The sequence below is a fragment of the Oncorhynchus tshawytscha genome, linkage group LG02 (assembly GCF_018296145.1).
Source record: "Oncorhynchus tshawytscha isolate Ot180627B linkage group LG02, Otsh_v2.0, whole genome shotgun sequence".
NCBI classification, from domain to species: domain Eukaryota; kingdom Metazoa; phylum Chordata; class Actinopteri; order Salmoniformes; family Salmonidae; genus Oncorhynchus; species Oncorhynchus tshawytscha.
Window position 1 is genome coordinate 42,084,798 of NC_056430.1, and position 24,422 is coordinate 42,109,219.

Sequence of the window (24,422 nt, forward strand, 5' to 3'; positions counted from 1 at the left end):
ACGCTCAATCGAGCTTCAATGCCATACAACTCTCCTTTCGTTGCCTCCAACTGATCCTAAATGCAAGTAAAACTAAAAGCATGTACTTCAACCCATCGCTGCCAGCACCTGCCCGCCCGTCCAGCATAACTACTCTGGACGGTTCTGACTTTGAATATGTGGACAACTACAAATACCTGGCCTCCCGGGTGGTGCAGTGGTTAAGGGCGCTGTACCATCAGAGTCCCAGGGTTCGCGCCCAGGCTCTGTCGTAACCGGCCGCGACCGCGAGGTCTGTGGGGCGACGCACAATTGGCCTAGCGTCGTCCGGGTTAGGGAGGGCTTGGTCGGTAGGGATGTCCTTGTCTCATCGCGCACCAGCGACTCCTGTAGTGGGCCGGGCGCAGTGCGCGCTAACCAAGGTTGCCAGGTGCACGGTGTACCCTCTGACACATTGGTGCGGCTAGCTTCCGGGTTGGATGCGCGCTGTGTTAAGAAGCAGTACGGCTGGTTGGGTTGTGTATCGGAGGACGCATGACTTTCAACCTTCGTCTCTCCCGAGCCCGTACGGGAGTTGTAGCGATGAGACAAGATAGTAGCTACTACAACAATTGGATACCACAAAATTGTGGAGAAAAAGGGGTAAAAAAAATAAATAAAAAAATACAAATACCTAGGTGTCTGGTTAGACTGTAAACTCTCCTTCCAGACTCACATTAAGCATCTCCAATCCAAAATTAAATCTCGAATCGGCTATTTTTTGTCGCCTATTTCGCAACAAAGCATCCTTCACTCATGCTGACAGTAAAACTGACCATCCTACCGATCCTCGACTTCGGCGATGTCATTTACAAAATAGCCTCCAACACTCTACTCAACAATTTGGATGCAGTCTATCACAGTGCCATCCGTTTTGTCACTAAAGCCCCATATACTACCCACCATTGCGACCTGTACGCTCTTGTTGGCTGGCCCTCACTTCATACTCATCGCCAAACCCACTGGCTCCAGGTCATCTACAAGTCTCTGCTAGGTAAAGCCCCACCTTATCTCAGCTCACTGGTCACCATAGCAGCACCCACCCGTAGCATGCGCTACAGAAGTTATATCTCACTGGTCACCCCCAAAGCCAATTCCTCATTTGGCCGCCTTTCCTTCCAGCTCTCTGCTACCAATGACTGGAATGAACTGCAAAAATCACTGACGCTGAAGACTCATATCTCTCTCACTAGCTTTAAGCACCAGCTGTCAGAGCAGCTCACAGATCACAGTACCTGTACATAGCCCATCTGTAAATAGCCCATCTAACTACCTCATCCCCATAATGTATTTATTTATTAATCTTGCTCCTTTGCACCCCAGTATCTCTACTTGCACATTCATCTTCTGCACATCAATCACTCCAGTGTTGAATTGGTATATTGTAATTACTTCGCCACCATGGCCTATTTATTGCCTTACCTCCCTTATCTTACCTCATTTGCACACTGTATATAGACTTTTTCTACTGTATTATTGACTGTATGTTTGTTTATTCCATGTGTAACTCTGTGCTGTTGTATGTGTCGAACTGCTTTGCTTTATTCTTGGCCAGGTCAAGGTTTTAAATGAGAACTTGTTCTCAACTAGTCTACCTGGTTAAATAAAGGTGAAATAAAATAAATAATAATAAATTTAAAAAACTCTGCCCTCTTTTTAAAAGACAAAACATTGTTTATGTGTTGTTTATTTTGGGGACAAGATTTGAGGTATGCTCACCTTGGATTGGAGTGTAAGAGTGGGTTCATTTCTTTCTGGTAGTGATGGCCCTGTTTGGCCGGCTGAGAACAACAGAACACAACGGATGAGGAAAAGAGAACGTCATAATCTACCAGCGATGCTATAATCATTCAGATTCTAATCTCGGCACCCAGAAGACAGTCTCACATGCAGGCTGGCCGCTCACATTTTAATTTAAAGGCTGTCAGTCACCAGAGACTAATAACATAAAAGATACTCGCCACACACATTTACCATGTTGCTATCTTTTCTAACTATCTCATACAGTATTATGTGAAATCACAATCTGCGTAATAACAAAAAAGCTTCAGTGCACCTCCCTCAGCTGCCTGATGGGGGCGCTGTGGCTACATATGTTACTACAGAGTGCAATGGTTCTCAGTATTTATCTCAGGACTTTATAATGGCACATTTCCATACAGGATTTACCCCAGTGTTTTACCCAACATACTTTTCTGTTTCCATCTACGCGGGACGGCACCGGTGTCTCACCGGGCCATGGCTCCGGCAGACCTACTCTCACTTGGGGCCAAAACCAGGCCACTGGTACTTTTCAGCTGGCAATTACATAACATTGGCTAACTGTGAAATTCAACACCTTCTTATAAAGCAACTGTTTTGATTATGCAGAGTTTGTTGATTTTTACTCTCCACAGGTCCTCACGGTCAGCCCTAGCTACGGAAACACAGTTTCTCTAGTATAACAGAACGGAGTATACCCTAGCGTGACACTGATGTTACAGTCAAAAAAGCAGCAATGTGAACACAGCACATCAAGCTGTTATGGCAGAATTGGGGTGAGCTGATGTAACTTCTCACGGGTTATGCTAATGTTCTGTGTTATGCTTTTCATGGGCTCCTGGTGTGTCTGCACCCTAACACAAGCCCACTGTGTTCCCGGAACTGTTGCTGTATTGAAATAACTGTTGTTTAAACAACATGATTGTATTATCACCTCCCACTATATAAGGGACATGAAACCATTTATTCTTTGAGTTCTTCCCTGTGAAACCAGAGGTGGATCTCCCCTGCAGCTTCTTGATGAAAATATTCACTATTATATATACTATTAGTCTCTGCCTGATCTTTGGATCGCGTTTTCCACAACAAAGATGAGCAGCCAGCTTGGGAGAGAGAGAGAGAGAGAAAGAGAGAGAGAGAGAGCTTGTTTGAATAAGCCCCATTTGCACCTTGATTTATCACTCAGGAGAGCTGCCTGTAAATAAGGGCTTAAGGACATAGGAAGGCATAATAGATATCTGGGCCCACTTCATTGCTTCTGCAAATTACAGTATGTGAGTATGAAATGAGCAACACTAACCCCCTACGTCAATGGCAAACGTCCTGAGTAAGACATCTTCATTTGTCCCCTATCTTTGGGATACATGACTCACCATAGGTATGTGTGTCCAGGTGGATGGCTCATCACTGCTGGTGCTGATGCTGACGTTACATTGGTGGATCTGAGAGGCACTGAGACCTGTTGCTCCTCCCCCCTCCTCTTCTTCCTCCTGCTCCCGCCGTAGACTGGCCAGCATATGTAGCTCCTCCTCCTCCTGCATACGCAGGCTGTCCAACACACGCAAATCACAGCTACTGGACCCAACAGGCTCATGCCTGCTCTCCGCCCTCTCCTCTCCCACCTTCGACAACAAACAAAATCAAGATAGATTACATACTGCATTCCAAACATTACAGTAAAGGAATTTGACAGCTTTTTTAATGGGCTTTGTGGTTTGACCATGGTGTGTAATCAAGCACATGCCCCAAATTCCTAGAATCTCATTCATCCTTTTTCATCACATCCACAAATAGCAAGTTCTGTTCGATCCGTCCAATAAGAAGAAACAGGTCAATGACCTGAGCCCAACCAACCCCTGTGTACGTGTAACAAAGATAAGTAATCAGTGTGTTTAAAACAGCATGTCTCAGTTTTCCCATCCGGGGCCCAGCCCAGGCTTGGATATCACCCACTGGCCTGTGGCTTGGCTGGCATGATTGGTGTGTGTGTGTGTGTGTGTGTGTACAGTAACTCGTCCAGCTATCGATTCAGTAGGAGGCTTGGAGCTCTGTGGTAACTGGCTTTGTCCGAAAGGAAGAACTGGGGCAACCCTGGAGGTTAAGAGAGGATCAATGGCTGTTTGCGTGAAAGAGAGCCTCACAGTCCAGTGGGAACCGCAACAATCATCTCTGTCTTCTCTCTCTCTGACAACATTTCAATCAGGACCCTGACTCTACTGTACCATAGGCTAGCTCAGTGGCTACCACACTGACTCAGTACTGGTACCCCCTGTATATAGGGAAAGGGGTATACCTAGTCAGTTGTACAACTGAATGCATTCAACTGAAATGTGTCTTCCGCATTTAACCCAACCCCTCTGAATCAGAGGTGTGGAGGGCTGCCATAATCGACATCCAAGTCTTCGGTGCCCAGGGAACAGTGGGTTAACTGCCTTGCTCAGGGGCAGAACAACAGATTTTTACCTTGTCAGCTTTGGGATTCTATCCAGCAACCTTTCAGTTACTGGCCCAACGCTCTAACCATAGCCTTGTTATTGTTATGTCATTTTCTTGTGTTACTTTTTGATTCTATTTTTTCACTTTAGTTTATTTAGTAAATATTTTCTTAACTCTATTCCTTGAAATGCATTGTTGGTTAAGGGCTTGGAAGTAAAGTCTACCCCTGTTGTATTTGATGCATGTGACAAATACAATTTGATTTGACTTGATGGGAGGACAGCTCAACAGCCTTCACTTGGCTACCTGCTGGGGACATGGAGCAGGGTGTGTCAGTGGTTGTAAGACTGCAGCTACTGGGCTGTGTTCCACTACAATGAGGTGAGGGTTGAGGGGGGTGTCTGAGCCTCATCAGCGACCCAGGCAGCAGGCCTCCTTTGTGGGCTTGGGATCCCTCCACTCCCCTGTCTTTTGTGGACCTCAGGAAGAGTAGCTGCTGTGTCAGCTAGAGCTAATGAGGATCCCTAAAAAATATTTCAAAAAATACAAAATACTGTGCTCTGATCATGGATCCCCTGGTTCCTCTTAGGAGGAGCGGCTGGAAGGCGGGAAGGGAGTGAGCCCCGGGCACCTCAAGGTGTGACAGCTAGCCCCCCACCTCTCTTCACCCTCTCTCTCACCCTCTCTATTTTAAATCGCAGAATCCTTCTCCTCAGCACAGCATGACTGACAAACCTGCTCTTAGATCACTGCTCTGCTCTGCTCTGTACATCACACACTTTAATGTGAGCAGAGGAGATGAGGGGAAGCGAGGGATGAGGGGAGAGACAGGCAGGCAGGCGGGCGGGTGCGACACGGCGTGTCATCATGCCATCAGAAGCTGAACAGCACGATGCCAAGCCCTTTAACAAGCTTCTCTCTACATTTCCTCACTCACTCTTCTTCTATCTAAGCTTCTCTCTCTTCTCTTCCTCACTCTCTTCTATCTAAGCCCATCCTGACTGCAACCACTTGAGCATCGGAGAGGAGTCAACCCCGACCATAAAAGAAAGACTGGAACAAAGCAGGCAGCCACATGACTGTCATATCCACTCTTTGTCAAAAGGGACCTTTCCTCTCCCCTGAAAACTCTCTTCAGACTTCTCAGACTTTCCTGGCTGTGTCCCAAACGGCACCATATTCCCTATATAGTGCACTACTTTTGCCCACAGCCCTGGTTAAAAGAATTGCACGTTACAGGGAATAGGGTGCCATTTGGGACACACGCCGCATCTTTAATTAAACAGTGGGCTCTCTTCTGTTGTGAGAGGTCAAGGGGAATGACTGTTCTCTCCTACAGTTCCCAGTGATAATTCTACATCCCTCGTTCAACATGCACTCTGCTCCCTCTTTTCTTCTCACTCCCTCGCTCTTTGTGTATCCCTCTACCCACGCCACTGATTCCCTGTTTTCTATCTATTATTAAGCTTTGGCGATATGTCTGTGGGAGAATGAGGATCAACAAGGCGCACAGACAAACTCACTGTATCTATCTGTATCAAAACAGAGATTTATTTTCAGCTGGTCTGGGACATTTCAACCGGCAGACTTGTAACTACATGTTTTCAGATGGGGAAATCCAGGAATTTGCAATGCTTTTCTATTGATAAAACTACTATACAGTATACTACTGTAAACACAGACCACTGAAGAAAAACAATCACAGAGAACTCTAGGTTTAACTAAATAAAGTACTATAGGCACAAGTAGCTAGTTGGAATCTCAGCTTGAAGAAGCAAAGCATGAGGCAGACTGAAGAGAAAATATGAGGACATGCTATCCTTTCACCCTTGTGATACATCCATGTCCTGTATATGTGACTACTAGGCTATAACTTGAATATGATACATCCATGTCCTGTATGTGACTACTAGGCTATAACTTGAATATGATACATCCATGTCCTGTATGTGACTACTAGACTATAACTTGAATATGATACATCCATGTCCTGTATATGTGACTACTAGGCTATAACTTGAATATGATACATCCATGTCCTGTATGTGACTACTAGACTATAACTTGAATATGATACATCCATGTCCTGTATATGTGACTACTAGGCTATAACTTGAATATGATACATCCATGTCCTGTATATGTGACTACTAGGCTATAACTTGAATATGATACATCCATGTCCTGTATATGTGACTACTAGGCTATAACTTGAATATGATACATCCATGTCATGTATATGTGACTACTAGGCTATAACTTGAAGTTACTGATGATCAGTCTGTTGTCTTGGGGAGGAATCACACGGTGGCACATCTGATGTGTTTTGACAACTGTAAATCCCCGTCGGTTGTGGCATCAGGCATGTGGCTGGCTGCTCAATTAGACTCTCAGACAGGTTCTCCCTCCCTCTTTCTCACTCCCCCCTCATCCTTCTCTCCTAGGGGCTCTCTCCCTCTCATCCCACCCAGGGCCTCCCTTCCACCCAGGGCCTCCATCCCAGAGTGGCAAGAGACAGTCAGGACTGATGGTCACTTGACAGCTGCTCACTTAATTATAACATGAGAAGTATAGGAGGAAATGGAAGATGGCGGAGTTAACAGCAGAACTTTCTCTCTCTTGGTAAATCATGTGCTTCTGTTCTGTCCCACAGGGCGGGTAAGAGCTTCTGACGAAGACAGTGCGATAATAAGGATGTGATTGTGAATACTAAATGCCTGGCTGCAGACAGACAGTACCTAACCTTGTCTAATGTGGCGTCTCCTCGGGGGATGATCTCTCGCAGAGATCTCCTGCTCAGTGATGTCCTGCTGCTGCTCCTGTCCTGAGTCTGGCTCGCTCCCCCTTCTCTTCCCCCAGGTCCAGACTGGCCCAGACTGCTGTGTCTCTGCCCCTGCCTGGTACCCTGACAGGGTGACCGGCAGCGGGTTGGGACCATCCCAGGCACCTCTAATGTTCTCCTGTATGCTTGGGAGTCAGTGTGGGGAGCCAGCCTGGTTTTACACCCTGCAGGGTCTGTGTGGGTTAGGGTTCGCTCTATGGTAAATGTTCGGTCTGCACCACTGGACCCACTGGACCCAGGCCGTGCTCTGGGCGGAGTGTCCTCATCTAGGCCTGATGATCCGGGGATACCAGGGGTGGAGCTGGGGGGAACACCAGGAGTACCAGGGCTGGGGGACACACTGGACCTCTGATAGAGGAACCTGGAGGAGGTCTCTTCCTGGGAGAAATAGAGAGGAACAGTTTAAAAATAGGATTTATTTTTTTATTTTATTATTAGAATATGAGTAATGGTAGCCAGGCAGGCATATCTAAAAGGACAGAGTAGGCACTGACACAACACCTTGAAAGAAAAAGACGTCTGCCTCAAGAAGGGAATTATAGCACAACCTGCCACAGATGAATGCAAAAGAATTGCGCGTGCCGGCCAGCTAGCTAATAAACAGCTACGGCTGTACTGTACGATTCCATACTGGTGGCTAGCCGTGGGCTGGTATCCCACGTCCCAAATTACCTGCAATTAGCAGGCTATCTGAAAAGACTCAACATTAGTCTTGCTTAGCTGGCAGAGGCTAAAATGGCTTTAAAGTAGTGTAAAGCGCTAGGCTTTCATCCCGGCTAATGGTCTCGGTAAGTTTGGCTTGAAAGCAGACGGCTCTGGTTCCTGGTTCACTAATGAGGACAACCTGGTGATAGGGCATGTTAAGTTTGACTCCTAGCCCGAACCCCATTGACTCTTCTTCACTCCTCCTCTTCCTCCCTTTTACCTCTCTTCTCATCCTTTTCTTCTGCTGATTTTCGTTTCATGCTCAGAATCGTATGTCATTGAGTGGGGCACTGATGTCAGTGGTGTGATAGAGGCCTCACGCAGTTTAGAGTCAACACCTCTGGCATGGCCATTTACTAAGCATGATCCAACTGGGACGAGGCATCGAATGTGGATGTCCACTGGGACGAGGCATCGAAAAAGTATGTCCATATGAATGAACTATCTAGTAATAATCAGGGATACATTTTTTATTTTATTTTTTTATTTCACCTTTATTTAACCAGGTAGGCTAGTTGAGAACAAGTTCTCATTTACAACTGCGACCTGGCCAAGATAAAGCACAGCAGTTCGACACATACAACAACACAGAGTTACACATGGAATAAATAAGGAAGAATAATCTGATTTCCCTCGTTGGTAACATTGTATTTTATGTAGTTATACTTTTAGGGCAATCTGTCTTTTGGTTCCGACATACAGTGCCAGTCAAGAGATTGGACACACATACTAATTCAGAGGTTTTCTTTATTTGTACTATTTTCTACATTGTAGAATAATAGTGAGGACATCAAAACTATGAAATAACACATATGGAATCATGTAGTAACCAAAAAAGTGTTAAACAAATAAAAATATATTGGAGATTCTTCAAAGTAGCCACCCTTTGCCTTGATGGCAGCTTTGCACACTCTTGGCATTCTCTCGACCAGATTCATGGGGTAGTCACCTGGAATGGATTTAAATTGACAGGTATGCCTTGTTAGAAATTCATTTGTGGAATTTCTTTCCTTCTTAATGTGTTTGAGCCAATCGGTTGTGTTGTGACAAGGTAGGGGTGGTATACAGAAGATAGCCCAATTTGGTTAAAGACCAGGTCCATATTATGACAAGGACAGCTCAAATAAGCAAAGAGAAATGACAGTCCATCATTACTTTAAGACATGAAGGTCAGTCTACCACTACTAAAGGACACCAATAATAAGAAGAGACATGCTTTGGCCAAGAAACACGAGCAACGGACATTAGACCGATAGAGATCTATCCTTTGGTTTGATGAGTCCAAATTTGGGAATTTTGGTTCCATCCGCCATGTCTTTGTGAGACGCAGAGTAGGTGAACAGATGATCTCCACATGTGTGGTTCCCACCGTGAAGTTCCCACCGAGGAGGTGTGATGGTGTGGAGGTGCTTTGCTGGTGACACTGTCAGTGATTTATTTAGAATTCAAGGCACACTTAACCAGCAGGGCTACCACAGCATTCTGCAGCGATAAGCCATCCTATCTGGTTGCACTTAGTGGTACTATCATTTGTTTGTCAACAGGACAATGACCCAAAACACACCTCCAGGCGGTGTAAGGGCTATTTGACCAAGAAGGAGAGTGATGGAGTGCTGCATCAGATGACCTGGCCTCCACAATCGCTCGACCTCAACCCAATTGAGATGGTTTGGGATGAGTTGTACCGCAGAGCGAAGGAAAAGCAGCCAACAAGTGCTCAGCATATGTGGGAACTCCTTCAAAATTGTTGGAATAGCATTATGCGTGAAGCTGGTTGAGAGAATGCCAAGGGTGCGCAAAGCTGCCATCAAGGCAAAGGGTGGCAATTTTGAAGAATCTCAAATATAAAATATGTGTTCTTGCCATAATTTGGACTTGGTCTTTTACCAAATAGGGCAATCTTCTGAATACCACCCCTACCTTGTCACAACACAACTGATTGGCTCAAACGTATTAAGAAGGAAGGAAATTCCACATCTTAACTTCTAACAAGGCACACCTGTTCATTTAAATCCATTCCAGGTGACTTCCTCATGAATCTGGTTGAAAGAATGCCAAGAGTGTGCAAAGTTGTCATCAAGGGAAAGGGTGGCTACTTTGAATAATCTCAAAATATATTATGATTTGTTTAACACTTTTTTGGATATAATATGATTCCATATGTGTTAGTTTTGATGTCTTCACTATTATTCTACAATGTAGAAAATAGTACAAATAAAGAACAACCCTTGAATGAGTAGGTGTGTCCAAACTTTTGACTGGTACTGTAGGTTAGGGAGAAGAGGAAGCTATTTTCAGTGTTTAATAACAGTTTTTTTTAAGGCCAATTGGGACTACCTGTGGATATGGTAGTAAGCTGTGATGTTGGATATTTGAACCCATGAATTACCTAAAACATGCTGTGTGACTACTGTCTAGTCTGTTGTTTATCCAAATTAACCTTGGTCTCCCAGAGTAATATGATTGGCTGAAAACAAGCAAACAGAACAAGATGGGAATTGAAAGAAAAATAGAAAGCTCCAGAGGTTTTACAATATGTTCTTCTAGACTAGCAGAGCAGCTAACACACACACACACACACACGCACACACACACACACACACAGTTAGAGAGACATCAATCAAAGTGGCCTAATTAACAGTAGCAGAGCATATGTATGTTGAAGATGAAACTGATTTCCCTCAGGACAGTAGAGGAGAGAGAGAGAGAGACGGATCAACACAACAACTAAATTATCTTTCTCTATCACACAACTGAATTGAGGATGAACAATATATATTCTCAATTCTAATGGAAGTTAACTAGTCTGAGCCAGCGGAGTGATATGTTTCTCACACAACAAACTGAATTATATTTCTCATACAGGACCCATAAAAAAATAAACTGAATCATATTTTTTTCTTTCATATAGAAATGGACTGAATGTATAAAAGAACTGACCCTCACTGCTTTTTTGTCTCCTTGTGGAATCCATTAGGCAAAGCCAAGAAAAGAACAATGAGCACCTCAAGGACCCGCCATTTATTCTGAATTTGACTGTTAATGAAAGTCTTAAATCTGAATAATTATATTCCTTCTTAAATTTAAAAAACAGTCAAGACAATTCGTTTTCCTTTGAATACATCTAACGGTAATAGCCTCTGTACTCGTTACTTATAACATTCTCCTCATCAGCTCTTTATCAGCAGCTCTTTATTACTGGGTTACATTGCTGTGTAAACACTTTCTTACATTGTATATTTACATTTGAGTCATTTAGCAGACGGTCTTATCCAGAGCGACTTACAATTAGAGCATTCATCTTAAGATAAGTAGGTGAGACAATAACACATCACAATCACTTTGCACTAATGGTCTCAGATATACGATTTAAGAGTATAATTAGTTATTATATACACTTAGTTTATGCTTTGGTTAAGTTTCAAATCGATCCTTTTATTGGCCCATAGAGTGTCTCATAACTTTTTTTCCCGTTTCAAACAATTGCTTTAAGGAAGCAGCTCCTACTGGAGTTGTTGTGTGGCGGTGGTAGGACTGCTTATTCAGGGGATCTGAGGGTCATGGGGGGTCAGAGAGGTTTCTATTGTACAATCTCTGAGGTTCCTATTGTTGAGGTTTTTATTGAGGTTTCTATTGAAGCTAAATGTACCAGAGCAACTAAATGTTTTGAAGAAGAAAAACAATTATGTTGAGAGGACTGTGTCAGGGGGCACAGGGTCTTGTGTGTGTGTGTGTGTGTACTCTTCATCCTCCAGCAAATCTGGAACAGACCCAGTCGTTTGAGACACATAGACATACCTCCTCACTCTCGCTGGCGAGGAAGTCGTCGTCTGGCCTGGCCCCCCTGTGCCCTCCCGTGTCCTGCTGGCCGTAGGTGTCAGTGGCCTGAGCTGCCTCCTCAGTCCAGCAGGTCTCTCCATGTCCTTGGCCTTGTCCCTGGTCTCCATAGCCTTGTCCCTGTCCTCGCTTGGCTGAGTGGGGCCAAGAAGAGAAGGTGAACACGTTTTCCACTGAGAACTGAGGCTCAGAGACTTCATTCACATCACTCTCCCCTTCACTGTCATCACTGTCCGAGTCCTGCAGGGGTAATGGTGATGGGGGGAGGTCAGGGACAGGGGTCGACTGGCCAGACAGAAGCTCTGGAGAAGATTTGGAGGGCTCCAAACAGGTTCTGTCCTTGTCAACAGGTCTGGGAGACAACAACTTGTCTAAGAGAAGAATAACAACAACAACAGCTTTACAGTCAATAAAAACATGAGACTGCTCTGATTGTCTTCTCCAATGGTTCTTGTTGACTCGATTTGCTCGTCCCGTGATCGTTAGCTACAACTGTATCATTGATACTAAAACTAAGTTCCACCTTACTAAATTCATACAATGAAAACACAATGTCTAACCTGCATTGCACAATCCATAAGGAGTATTCAATATCAGAGTGTGTAGGCTGCTAATGCACAGCCCAAGCCTCTTGTGTAAGAAACCCCTCTTGAGTCAACGAGCAATGGTGATGATGAATCCAGAATAATGACAGAGATCTTATTACAGTGATCAATGGATCCATCTTAATTTCTTCATCATCAGGAAAACCTCCTGCTGTTCTCTGCCTGCCTGGGTTCATTTTCATATATGCAAATAACTACTGCCTAATCACAGTACGGCAGAATGAAATTAATTCGATTATGCCACGGTTGCCAAAAGCAGGCCTGCGTTAATTTCCACTCCTGCATAGATGTATATATTTTGGTCAGGCGTTTGTTAATAGAGGCATAATGCCTTAATGAGCATTTCAAATATGCATAAGCGGAAGCCGAAGCATTGAAAACGATTGCAAATGTATTTGTCTGTGGTATGCAGGGAGGGACTGGGGGAGAAAAACGCTTCGCCTTGGTAGAGCGGGGCTCACCCGCCGGCACACAAACGACATCATTAGTAGTGTGGGCGCCATTCTGCCGCAGAATCATCGCTCACACACCCATACCTCTGCCCATGGGGTCTGTCTACAGGCCCTGGCATTAGAAAACACCCAGGCAGGAACACACTGCTCCAGAGGCCTGACTGCATGTCATCCAAGCTGATTAATAGTAGCGTTGGCTTATTGCAGACAATGACATTGGCTGTATGTGTACGTATGCTGTGAAATGTTCACCAATGGAGTCCAGGCCCACTTAAGAGGTCCAGACTTGGAACACATCATGTTCATTCACTCCAGTGGAGGCTGCTGAGGGGAGGACAGCTCATGATAAGGGCTGGAATGGAGCGAATGGAATAGTATCATAAACATGGGAACCATGTGTTAGATGTTGATACCTCTCCACTTATTCCGCTTCAGCCATTACCACATGCCCGTCCTCCCCAATTAAGGTGTCTCCAAACTCCTGTGATTCACACACTCAAGAGCCCATCCATCCACTATGTTCAAGTGACTCTCATCAGACCAAACGTAACTAATGAATCCTAATACTTTCAGCGAGCTAGGCTCTATGGCTGCTTCCCAAATTAAACCCTATTCCCTAAGTTGGTGGTTGGAGATATCCCTCTAGTGGTGTGGGGGCTGTGCTTCGGCCAAGTGGGTGGGGTTATATTCTGTCTGTTTGGCCCTGTGCGGCGGTATCGTCGGACAGGGCCACAATGTCTCCCGAGCCCTCCTGTCTCAGCCTCCAGTATTTATGCTGCAATAGTTTATGTGTCGGGCAGCTAGGGTCAGTCTGTTAAATCTGGAGTATTTCTCCTTTCTAGGGAGTTTTTCCTAGCCACCGTGCTTCTACACCTGCATTGCTTGCTGTTTGGGGTTTTAGACTGGATTTCTGTACAGCACTCTGTGACATCAGCTGATGTAAGAAGGGCTTTATCAATAAATTTGATTGATATTTAGTGCACTTATTTTGACCAGGACCCATAGAGCTCTGGTTAAAACCAGTAGTGCACTACATTTGGAATTTTAATTCAGTGGCCTTCTGGTTAGTGTCCACCCAGAGATTGGAAGGTTGGGAGTTCGATTCCAGGCCAAGTCACACCAAAGACTGTAAATGGTACCCGATAGTGCCCATGAAGCTCATCACTAAGCTAAGGACCCTGGGACTAAACACCTCCCTCTGCAACTGGATCCTGGACTTCCTGACGGGCCGCCCCAAGGTGGTAAGGGTAGGCAACAACACATCTTCCACGTGAATACTCAACACCGGGGCCCCTCAGGGGTGCAATCCTAGTCCCCTCCTGTACTCCCTGTTCACCCACGAATGTGTAGCCAAGCACGACTCCAACACCATCATTAAGTTCGTTGACGACACAACATTGATCAACACAACACTGATCACTGACCATGATGAGACAGCCTATAGGGAGGAGGTCAGAGAACTTCAGGACAACAACCTCCCCCTCAATGTGAGCAAGACAAAGGTGATCGTGGACTTCAAGAAAAGGAAGGCTGAACAGGCCCCATTTACATCGAAAGGGCTGTAGTGGAGCGGGTTGAGAGTTTCAAATTCCTTGGTGTCCACATAACTAAGGACCTATCATGGTTGAAACACACCAAAACTGTCGTGAAGAGGGCACGACAACATCTATTCCTCAGGATACTGAAAATACTTGGCATGTGTCCTCAGATCCTCAAAAAGGTGCACCATCGAGAGCATCCTGACTGGTTGCATCACCGCCCGGTATGGCAACTGCTTGGCATCTGCCCGCAAGGCGCTACAGAGGGTAGGGTGTACGGCACAATACATCACTGGTGCCAAGCTTCCTGCCATCCAGGACCTACAGTTGAAGTCAGAAGTTTACATACACCTTGGCCAAATACATTTGATCTAAATTTTTCACAATTCCTGACATTTAGTAGTAGTAAAAATGTTCTGTCTTAGGTCTGTTAGGATCACCACTTTATTTTAAGAATGTGTAGTGTCAGAATAATAGCAAAGATAATTATTTATTTCAGCTTTTATTTATTTCATCACATTCCCAGTGGGTCAGAAGTTTACATATACTCAATTAGTATTTGGTAGCATTGCCTTTAATAGTTTAACTTGGGTCAAACAGTTTGGGTAGCGTTCCACAAGCTTCCCACAATAAGTTGGGTGAATTTTGGCCCATTCCTCCTGGCAGAGCTGGTGTAACTGAGTCAGGTTTGCAGGCCTCCTTGCTCACACACACTTTTTCAGTTCCGCCCACAAATATTCTACAGGATTGAGGTCAGGGCTTTGTGATGGCCACTTCAATACCTTGACTTTGTTGTCCTTAAGCCATTTTGCCACAACTTTGGAAGTGTGCTTGGGGTCATTGTTCATTTGGAAGATCCATTTGCGACCAAGCTTTAACTTCCTGACTGATGTCTTAAGATGTTGCTTCAATATAATTTTCCTGCCTCATGATGCCATCTATTTTGTGAAGTGCACCAGTCCCTTCTGCAGCAAAGCACCCCCACCAGATGATGCTGCACCCATGTGCTTCACGGTTGGGATGGTGTTCTTCGGCTTGCAAGCCTCCCCCTTTTTCCTCCAAACATAACAATGGTAATTTTGGCCAAACAGTTCTATTTTTGTTTCATCAGACCAGAGGACATTTCTTCTTTGTCTCCATATGCAGTTGCAAACCGTAGTCTGTTTTTTTATGGCGGTTTGGAGCAGTGGATTCTTCCTTACTGAACGGCCTTTCAGGTTATGTCGATGTAGGACTCGTTTTACTGTGGATATAGATACTTTTGTACCTGTTTCCTACAGCATCTTCACAAGGTTCTTTGCTGTTGTTCTGGGATTGATTTGCACTTTTCGCACCAAAGTACGTTCATCTCTAGGAGACAGAAGGGGTCTCCTTCCTGAGCGGTATGATGGCTGTATGATTCAATGGTGTTTATACTTGTGTACTATTGTTTGTACAGATGAACATGGCACCTTCAGGTATTTGGAAATTGCTCCCAGGGATGAACCAGACTTGTGGAGGTACACCATTTTCTTTGGCTTGGCTGATTTATTTGGATTTTCCCAAGAGGTCAAGCAAAGAGGCACTGAGTTTGAAGGTAGGCCTTGGAATACATCTACAGGTACCTCCAATTGACTCAAATGATGTCAATTAGCCTATCAGAAGCTTCCAAAGACATGACATAATTTTCTGGAATTTTCCAAGCTGTTTAAAGGCCCAGTCAACTTAGTGTATGTAAACTTCTGACCCACTGGAATTGTGATACAGTGAATTATAAGTGAAATAATCTGTCTATAAACACTTGTTGGAAAAAAATATTGTGTCATGCACAAAGTAGATGTCCTAACCGACTTGCCAAAACTACAGTTTGTTAACAAGAAATTTGTGGAGTGGTTGAAAAACTAGTTTTAATGACTCCAACCCAAGTGTATGTAAACTTTCGACTTCAACTTTATATACTAGGCGGTGTCAGCGGAAGGCCCAAAAAATGGTCATAGACTCCAGTCACCCAAGTCTTAGACTATTCTCTCTGTTATCGCACGGCAAGCGGTACCGGACCGCCTCCCCCTTTTTACACTGCTGCTACACGCTGTTTATTATCTACGCATAGTCACTTTACTCCTACCTACATGTTCAATTTACCTCAACTAACCTGTACCCCCTGCACATTGACTCTGTACCGATAGCCCCTGCATTTGGCCTCATTATTGTTATGTACTTTTTTTTATACTTTAATTTATTTAGTAAATATATAACTATTTTCCATGAACTGCATTGTTGGTTAAGGGCTTGTAAGTAAGAATTTCACGGTAAGGCCTGTTGTATTCGGGGCATAACATTTTTATGACCTAGAATATGTGGACAACTACAACAACTGTACAACTACAGTCGGACTGTAGTCTCTTCTTCCAGACTCACATTAAGCATCTCCAATCCAGAATTAAATCTAGAATCGGCTTCCTATTTCGTGACAAAGCCTCCTTCACTCATGCCACCAAACATACCCTCGTAAAACTGACTATCCTACCGATCCTTAACTTTGACGATGTCATTTACAAAATAGCCCCCAACACTCTATTCAGCAAACTGGATGTAGAAAGTGACATCCGTTTTATCACCAAAGCCCCATATACTACCCACCACTGCGACCTGTATGCTCTCGTTGGCTGGCCCTCACTACATATCCTTCGCCAAACCCACTGGCACCAGGTCATCTATAAGTCTTTGTTAGGTAAAGTCCCCCCCCCCCTTATCTCAGCTCACTGGTCACCATAGCAACACCCACACGTAGCACGCACTCCAACAGGTATATTGCACTGGTCATCCCCAAAGTCAACACTTCTTTTGGCTGCCTTTCCTTCCAGTTTTCTGCTGTCAATAACTGGAAGGAATTGCAAACATCTCTGAAGCTGGAGTCTTATATCTCCCTGTCTAACTATAAGCATCAGCTGTCAGAGCAGCTTACCAATCACTGTACCTGTACCTGTACACAGTGTAACGGTTTTCCTCCTCTTCTGAGGAGGAGAAGGAAAGATCGGACCAATGCGCAGCGTGGTAAGTGTCCATATTTTAATGAAATATAACCGAACACTGAATACAAAAGAACAGGAGAAATAAATGAAAACCCAAACAGTTCTGTATGGTAAAACACAGACACAGAAAACAACTAACCACAACCCATAGTGGGAAAACAGGCTGTCTAAGTATGGTTCTCAATCAGAGACAACGATCGACAGCTGCCTCTGATTGGGAACCATACCAGGCCAAACACAGAAAAACAAAACCTAGAATACACAACATAGAATGTCCACCCCAACTCACGCCATGACCTAACTAAAATAGAGACATAAAAAAGGAACTTAGGTCAGGACATGACACACAGCCAATCTGTAAATAGCACACTCGACTACCTCATCCCCATATTATTACTTACCCTTCTGCTCTTTTGCACCCCAGTATCTCTACTTGCACATTCATCTTCTGCACATCTATCACTCCAGTATTAATGCTAAATTGTAATTATTTTCGCCTCTAGGGCCTATTTATTGCTTACCTCCCTACCCTTCTACATTTGCACAAACTGCACATAGATTTTTCTATTTTTCTTTTCTTTTGTGTTATTGACTGTATGTTTGTTTATGTGTAACTCGGTGTTGTTGTATTTGTCGCACTGCTTTGCTTTATCTTGGCCAGGTCGCAGTTGTAAATGAGAACTTGTTCCCAACTGGCCTCCCTGGTTAAATAAAGTTGAAATAAAAAAATATTTTTTGTTGAATTTGATTTGATGCTTCTCTGCTTGGGAGTAAGTCCCTGTGATAGACTATTGTCCTGTCCAAGGGGTGTACTTGTAAATCAAGCTGCCTCAAGCCACTGACTCCTGCTCCTATGAGCCATTCTGGCTCGCGCAAGGCTACTTACCATACAGGAAATAGTGTGTCATTTGGGATGCAGCCTAGTAGTTCAGTGGTATGAAGTGTCTATGAACATTCAGCGCACTTTTGTCTCAACACTATAATCACCTTTTCTAATTGTGCTGCTGTGTGGAAGACCCTGAGCCAAACCCACAGGACTTCCGCCTCTGACTCTTATTTAATGTGCCATTACCATTAATGAACATACTGCGCTTAGACTGAGAGTAGGAGGGGAGGGCTGCAGTTATGCCTCCTGCACTGCACAGGGACAGCTCCAGGCTTTTGGAGATGGGAACAGCCCATAAATGTGCTTAGAGCAAAAAAAGTGTGCATTTAGTGTGGCTGGGGTGGGGGGGTTAACAAAAAAACTCAGACAAGTATTTCATAGCCTTAGCAATGTGTAGAAATGGGTGAGACTTCAGAAGCTGGGTATTATTACTGTAGCTGGAAACTACTGAGGCAAATATACTAATGGCTAAAGTTGGCCAAACTTGCCAATTAATTGAGGTAGATGGAAGTAAATCTTGGTAAGAACCATCCTTGGAAGTGTCATGCCAGATAAGCCATCTGCCACATACTGTAGCTCCAGATTGTGATGGTTGGATGTCTGCTCTGGAGTAGGAACTGGATAAAGGGGTTAAAGTGTCTTCACTTCACTCCCAAATCAGAAACAGAAGCACTAGCCGGAGCCCGGCTGTATCCATTTTTTAAAAGTTTGTCAGTTTAGAGAAGTGTCTGACCTTCTGTTTGGTCTCCACTCGTCTCACTGGGGGTCAAAAGTTGTTGGTTCCTGTCTCCATGGTGGCTAAGTCCAGCGTCTATGGGTCCATTTACAACAGAAAAGAGAACATCTACCCTAAGACCACCACACTTCACACACTTCACACTTAGACACACAATCCATTTCACACAGACAGGCTCTCTAAAGCTTTCATTATACATACACAGCTCACCTGAGCCAGGCGCCAATTTCTCCTTCCCTGCACTGTGTACCCGTAGCTTCCTGGACCGTGCCTTGTCTGATGACGCTCTGTCTTTAGGTGGTCGCGGCTGCAGGCTCCCTGGCTTCCCTGTACATTACACAACGAGGTTACATTCAAAACACGAGTCACAATAATAGCCTGACAAACACATAACGCAACTTTAGAACCTGAGCAGATAACAGTTTGTTAATGGCTAGCGGAACAGCTTACGGAGTACTGAATAGTATGCCACAGTAAAACCATCTTTCATTCTCAATAAAAGGTATTTCAGAAAACGAGCTCTATCCAATCCATCAATAGCGAGTGCAGCAGACTAAATAAAGCTAGCTATGCACAACTAAAGCTAGATATTTTAATGATCTTCTTATACACTCCATCACACTTCAAACGTACTGCATTACCAAGTCTAATATATTAGAATTTAGGTCAGTGAGTGTATAGAGTCAGTGTGCGGCTGAATTACTATCACATAAAGGAGCATGCTAACCAGACATACTTATGTAATATTTCAATTACGCACTCAGATTGAAAAGGGAAACCAGAACTATGATGAACGTTGGGGAGTCAATGATTCTGTCATACCATTGTACTAATGAACCAGTGTTTACGGTTAGTTAGCTTGGTGGAAAAGGACAGCTGTTGAAAGTACATTAAATATACACTGATTTAACTTCTCTTAGGGGAGCAGTAATTCGACAAACGGGGCTGAATAAAGCAAGCTAGGCAAAACTAAGGAGGAAGTTGTTTTTCAGATTTTCCCAAATCACAATTGTGACTATTGGTCAGTGTGGGAAGCACACTATGGAATGAATGTATGGTTTCTGTAGTAGTGTGGCATGCACATTATTAATGGCCTATAAAAAAACTCTCAGTTCATGCTTGAATTTCTGTTACAACGATTTGAGATTTGCTGATGCTAATGATAACAGTCGACACTACAGTGTGGGATCCACACCGACAGACATCTGGAAGCCCTATCTTCATCAAAAAATATTAATCCCACAGCACCCTCATGCTTACTATGACTGTGATATATGGTTGTCTCACCTCGCTACTTTAAGATGATTGCACTGTAAATCACTTAAGAGTGTCTGCTTAACGACAAAAGTATTAAAGATGAACTGAAACATTTTAGTAAGTTAAGGTGATTTCGATAACCAAATGTGATAAAGAAGCATGTTCCTACCCTTAAAACTGCTGAAAAACTCATATTTATGTTAAAATGATTGAAAATAATTTGACTACTCTGGCTCCCGAGTGGCGCAGCTGTCTAAGGCACTGCATCAGTGCTAGAGGCGTCACCACAGACACCTTGGTTTGAATCCAGGCTGTATCACAGCCGGCCGTGATCGGGAGTCCCATAGGATGGCAAACAATTTGGCCGGTGTAGGCTGTCATTGTAAAAAATCATTTGTTCTTAACTGACTAGTTAAATAAAGGTTACATTTAAAAAAGGGCTGTGTGTTGCCATGTTGATAATGTGTCATTAACGACATTACTTGATTGGTTCATCTGACAGGCAGCCCTGATTACAATGCATGTGTCACGAATCCCGCCGAAGATGTTCGTTCCTGTTCCTCTTCCTGTTCGGGCGGCGCTCGGCGGTCGTCGTCGCCGGCCTACTAGCTGCCACCGATCCCCTTTTCTGTTTCCTTTAGTTGTTTCTGATTAGTTGCACCTGTTTTGTGTTTAAGTTTTGATTGTGGGCTATTTAAACCCAGTAGGCCCGCTTGTTTCTCTGTTCGTTTTGTGGATGTGATATTTTTGTATTTCTCCGGACTGTTTGTGTCCTGTTTTCGGGCCGGTCATTGTATGCGCCTGGTGTTTTGGCGTGACCTACTTTTCTCCGGAATAAATACAGTTGTCCTTTACCCTCTGCTCTCTGCGCCTGACTCCGCACCCACTACTCCTAGAAGTCTCTCTGCGCCTGACTCCGCACCCACTACTCCTAGAAGTCTCTCTGCGCCTGACTCCGCACCCACTACTCCTAGAAGTCTCTCTGCGCCTGACTCCGCACCCACTACTCCTAGAAGTCGTAACAGCATGTTAGTAGCCTCATTGACAATATTTTCATTTTGACAACAATAAAAAAATATATACGTGCCTTTTTAGAAGGCTCTCCTGTTATAGACTAGCTAGGTCAGGTTCCCCAACTAGCGGCCCACTGGACAAATTTGTCCCGCGGGTGATTTTAGTTTTCTAAGCAAAAATGTAAGAAAACATTTTTTATTTAAAAATAGATATATATTTTCTTGTTGAACATAAAACGAGTGATTTTAATTTTAGAAATCTGTTCCAATGTATTCCCACACATAATAAAGAGATATACAGTATGCGATCATATACAAATGTAAGCAATGTTTGAAATTATTCTGTTTTAGTTAAATATTATATCCGTTTGTGCTTCTTGCGGTCAATCTGCAGTTTACAAATGATTTGTAATTATGTTCTGGTCCCCTGACCATCTGCTTAAGAAAAAAATTGGCCTGTGGCTGAATCTAGTTGATGATCCATAAACCAGGCGATATGGCATGATAAATTGACCAAAAAATTATACTGTGCGTTGTGGGCTATCATAGCCAGCTAGTCCAAAACCACGGTATGCTCAGCTATCCTTGATGGATATTTTGCATGCTAGTGTCGTTTATCGGAACAGCTTGCTACAGAGCAGGATTTTACTATGGATTATGGATTTCACTATGGACATTGGTAACATAATTTGGTCTCATAAATCTTACAACTAGCTGCAATTGATTTAATACGAGTGGACACTGTTAACAACCCGACATGTCTGTTGCTAAATCTTTTAGATCAGACACCTAGCTAGCTTCAATACTCCCTTTTCTAGCCAGCTGTTTCTGGCCCAGCTAGCTTGCTAGCCTCTACTGGGTTTGAAGTGAAGTCCCTCACTGCAAACCATATTGAATACCGTTTCATGCATAGTGTATACGATCTGTGTACACGATCTGCAAAAGTGACTTCATTACCATGCAGTTGGCTAGCTTACTAACCTTGTTTGCTGTTAGCTAGCTTGCTGGCAAACACAGTATGATCAGATGCACATGTCAAAACTACTGTAATGTTTAACACAGCTAGACCTTGCTCGCTGAACGGATACCAAAGGCCATGAGTAAAGTAGGCGCGCGGACGCTCTACCATTCCTATTACGCTGTTTCAATATGGCTGCGGCCACATCTCTCTAAGCTTGAACAATTTCAAATATTATGTTCTAAAAGTATTGTCCTAACATGCCGTTCAACAAGGTTACCTAACATCGACATGTAAAACAATGTTGTAGGTTGATTTGAGCATTTCAGTTGAATGTAAATGTCTATGGCATTTTTACTTGACGTTGTGTGGAACAGACGACAGAGTGTTGTCCTTACCTGCCAGCTCATAAACGGAGTCATTCTTCTGGCTACTGGGAACAGGTTGTTTCTCGCTCCAGTCTCCATGATCCTGATGTCTCTCTGAAGCAGCTGTTCTATTTGTTCTTGCACCAGATACAGACCCCTGTGACAGAGAGAAAGAAGGAGAGAGAGAGAGAGAGAAAGAAGGAGAGAGAGAGAGAGAGAGAGAGAGAGAGAGAGAGAGAGAACAAGATCTGCAACCTGTTGCCCCAAGAAAAGGGCAACATTATGTTTATTTATTTTCCTGTTTGTACTTGAACTATTTGCACGTCGTTACAACACTGTACATAGCCATAAATGTCTCTATTCCTTTTCAACTTTTGTGAGTGTAATGCTTACTATTTACAATGTAAACATATGTTTCCCATGCCAATGAAGCCATTTGAATTGAATTGAGAGAGAGAGGTATAAAAACATATTATAAAACATAAATCAAATCAGAGCACTAAAGGCAGAAACAGAAAAGCAAAAACCAACAAAAGAGGATCACAGAGCGTATCTCTCTCGGGAGTCCTAGAAGACACAGGCTTTCCAATGATGGGAGATATGACAGGCGGATAATAATACAGAAATAGTTCAGAATGCGTCAAAGACCCAAATAACTTCCGGTGCCTCAAGACAGCATCCGTTGATTCTTATCATCATCAAACTATTGGAGAAAAAGAGAAAACAAAAGCAGGAATTCCTCAAATACTATTCACAAAGGTCTCTTTGTGGATGTGATATCTATGTTTGGAGAGTGGGCCAGCGGTACAATAAAATAACAACAGCTCCTCCCAAAACTTATTTTCACACTATTGGTAAATGCAATAGTCACATTGTATGATAAATGTGTTCATGTGGGTATTCAAAAGAAAGACTCTAGCACTCCCTTGCAATATATTTATATATGAAATCAACCCATGTTTGGACAGCAAGCTCCCTTCTCAGGGGAGTATTACCATATTCATGCTCTGGTGTGTCCTCCCGTCCTGTGTCCTCCCGTCCTGTGTCCTCCCGTCCTGTGTCCTCCCGTCCTGTGTCCTCCCGTCCTGTGTCCTCCCGTCCTGTGTCCTCCTGTCCTGTCCCTGTCCCTCTGAGAGTCCACTATTCTTCCTTCCGGTCAGTGGAGGGGGTCCTAAAACCCTCGACCCAAATGCGATGTGGGAGGCGTCCAGCTGGATCTTGGGGCCTCGAGCAGCAATGGCTACCCTGCCACTGCCACTGCCTGACTGATCTGGAAGGTACAAAAATAAACGGATCATTTGGATACTCATTTGTTATCAATGTTTACAACGCATGGGATCATCTCTTTCAATGTAATACTGGGGAAATAGATAGTGATCGTGACTGTGATAGTGATCAACAGCGATGTCTGGCTGTTTAGTGTAATTTTCAAGTAACCAGCTCAAACACATTACACATAGGCATAATGTTGCATATCAGCCTATTACTATTAAACTGTTACTCGCGCTGTCACCACTTTGCACTTATTTGTGTTTCATTAATATTACTCGAGGCTAAGAATAACACAGCAAGAGACAAACGCTACCTATGTAAAAAGGCAGTGATATCCTGACATTGCAAATAGATTCCAGCTGATTTAACATATGGATTTGAGCTTGATATTACATTGGCATACTAGCACCCCTCTGCACATTCATTTACAAACAAAATTACACCCCTCTCATCCAAGATTGATTAAAAAATGGACAGTGTTGAAGTCGGAAGTTTACATAGACTTAGGTTGGAGTCATTAAAAAAAAATTCAACCACTCCACAAATTTCTTGTTAACAAACTGTAGTTTTGGCAAGTTGGTTAGGACATCTACTTTGTGCATGACACAATATTTTTTTCCAACAACTGTTTATAGACAGATTATTTCACTTATAATTCACTGTATCACAATTCCAGTGGGTCAGAAATGTACATGCACTTAGTTGACTGTGCCTTTAAACAGCTTGG

At 43.7% G+C, this 24,422-nt stretch overlaps 1 protein-coding gene across 3 annotated transcripts in view; it reads right to left on the bottom strand.

Annotated features, from left to right (window-relative positions):
• cfap20dc (CFAP20 domain containing) overlaps nt 1-24,422 on the bottom strand; it is a 57,860-nt gene that overhangs the window by 14,754 nt on the left and 18,684 nt on the right. For 2 of the 3 annotated variants that reach the window (XM_024373874.2, XM_024373889.2), the window contains exons 8-15: nt 23,419-23,693; nt 22,454-22,580; nt 19,038-19,154; nt 18,825-18,902; nt 11,561-11,970; nt 6,959-7,435; nt 3,153-3,401; nt 1,738-1,799 (exon numbers count right to left, since the gene is read on the bottom strand). In XM_024373874.2, coding sequence (XP_024229642.2) covers nt 1,738-1,799; nt 3,153-3,401; nt 6,959-7,435; nt 11,561-11,970; nt 18,825-18,902; nt 19,038-19,154; nt 22,454-22,580; nt 23,419-23,693 — 1,795 coding nt within the window. The remainder of the gene's footprint in view (nt 1-1,737; nt 1,800-3,152; nt 3,402-6,958; nt 7,436-11,560; nt 11,971-18,824; nt 18,903-19,037; nt 19,155-22,453; nt 22,581-23,418; nt 23,694-24,422) is intronic. The other variant, XM_024373881.2, reaches the window with a different exon arrangement.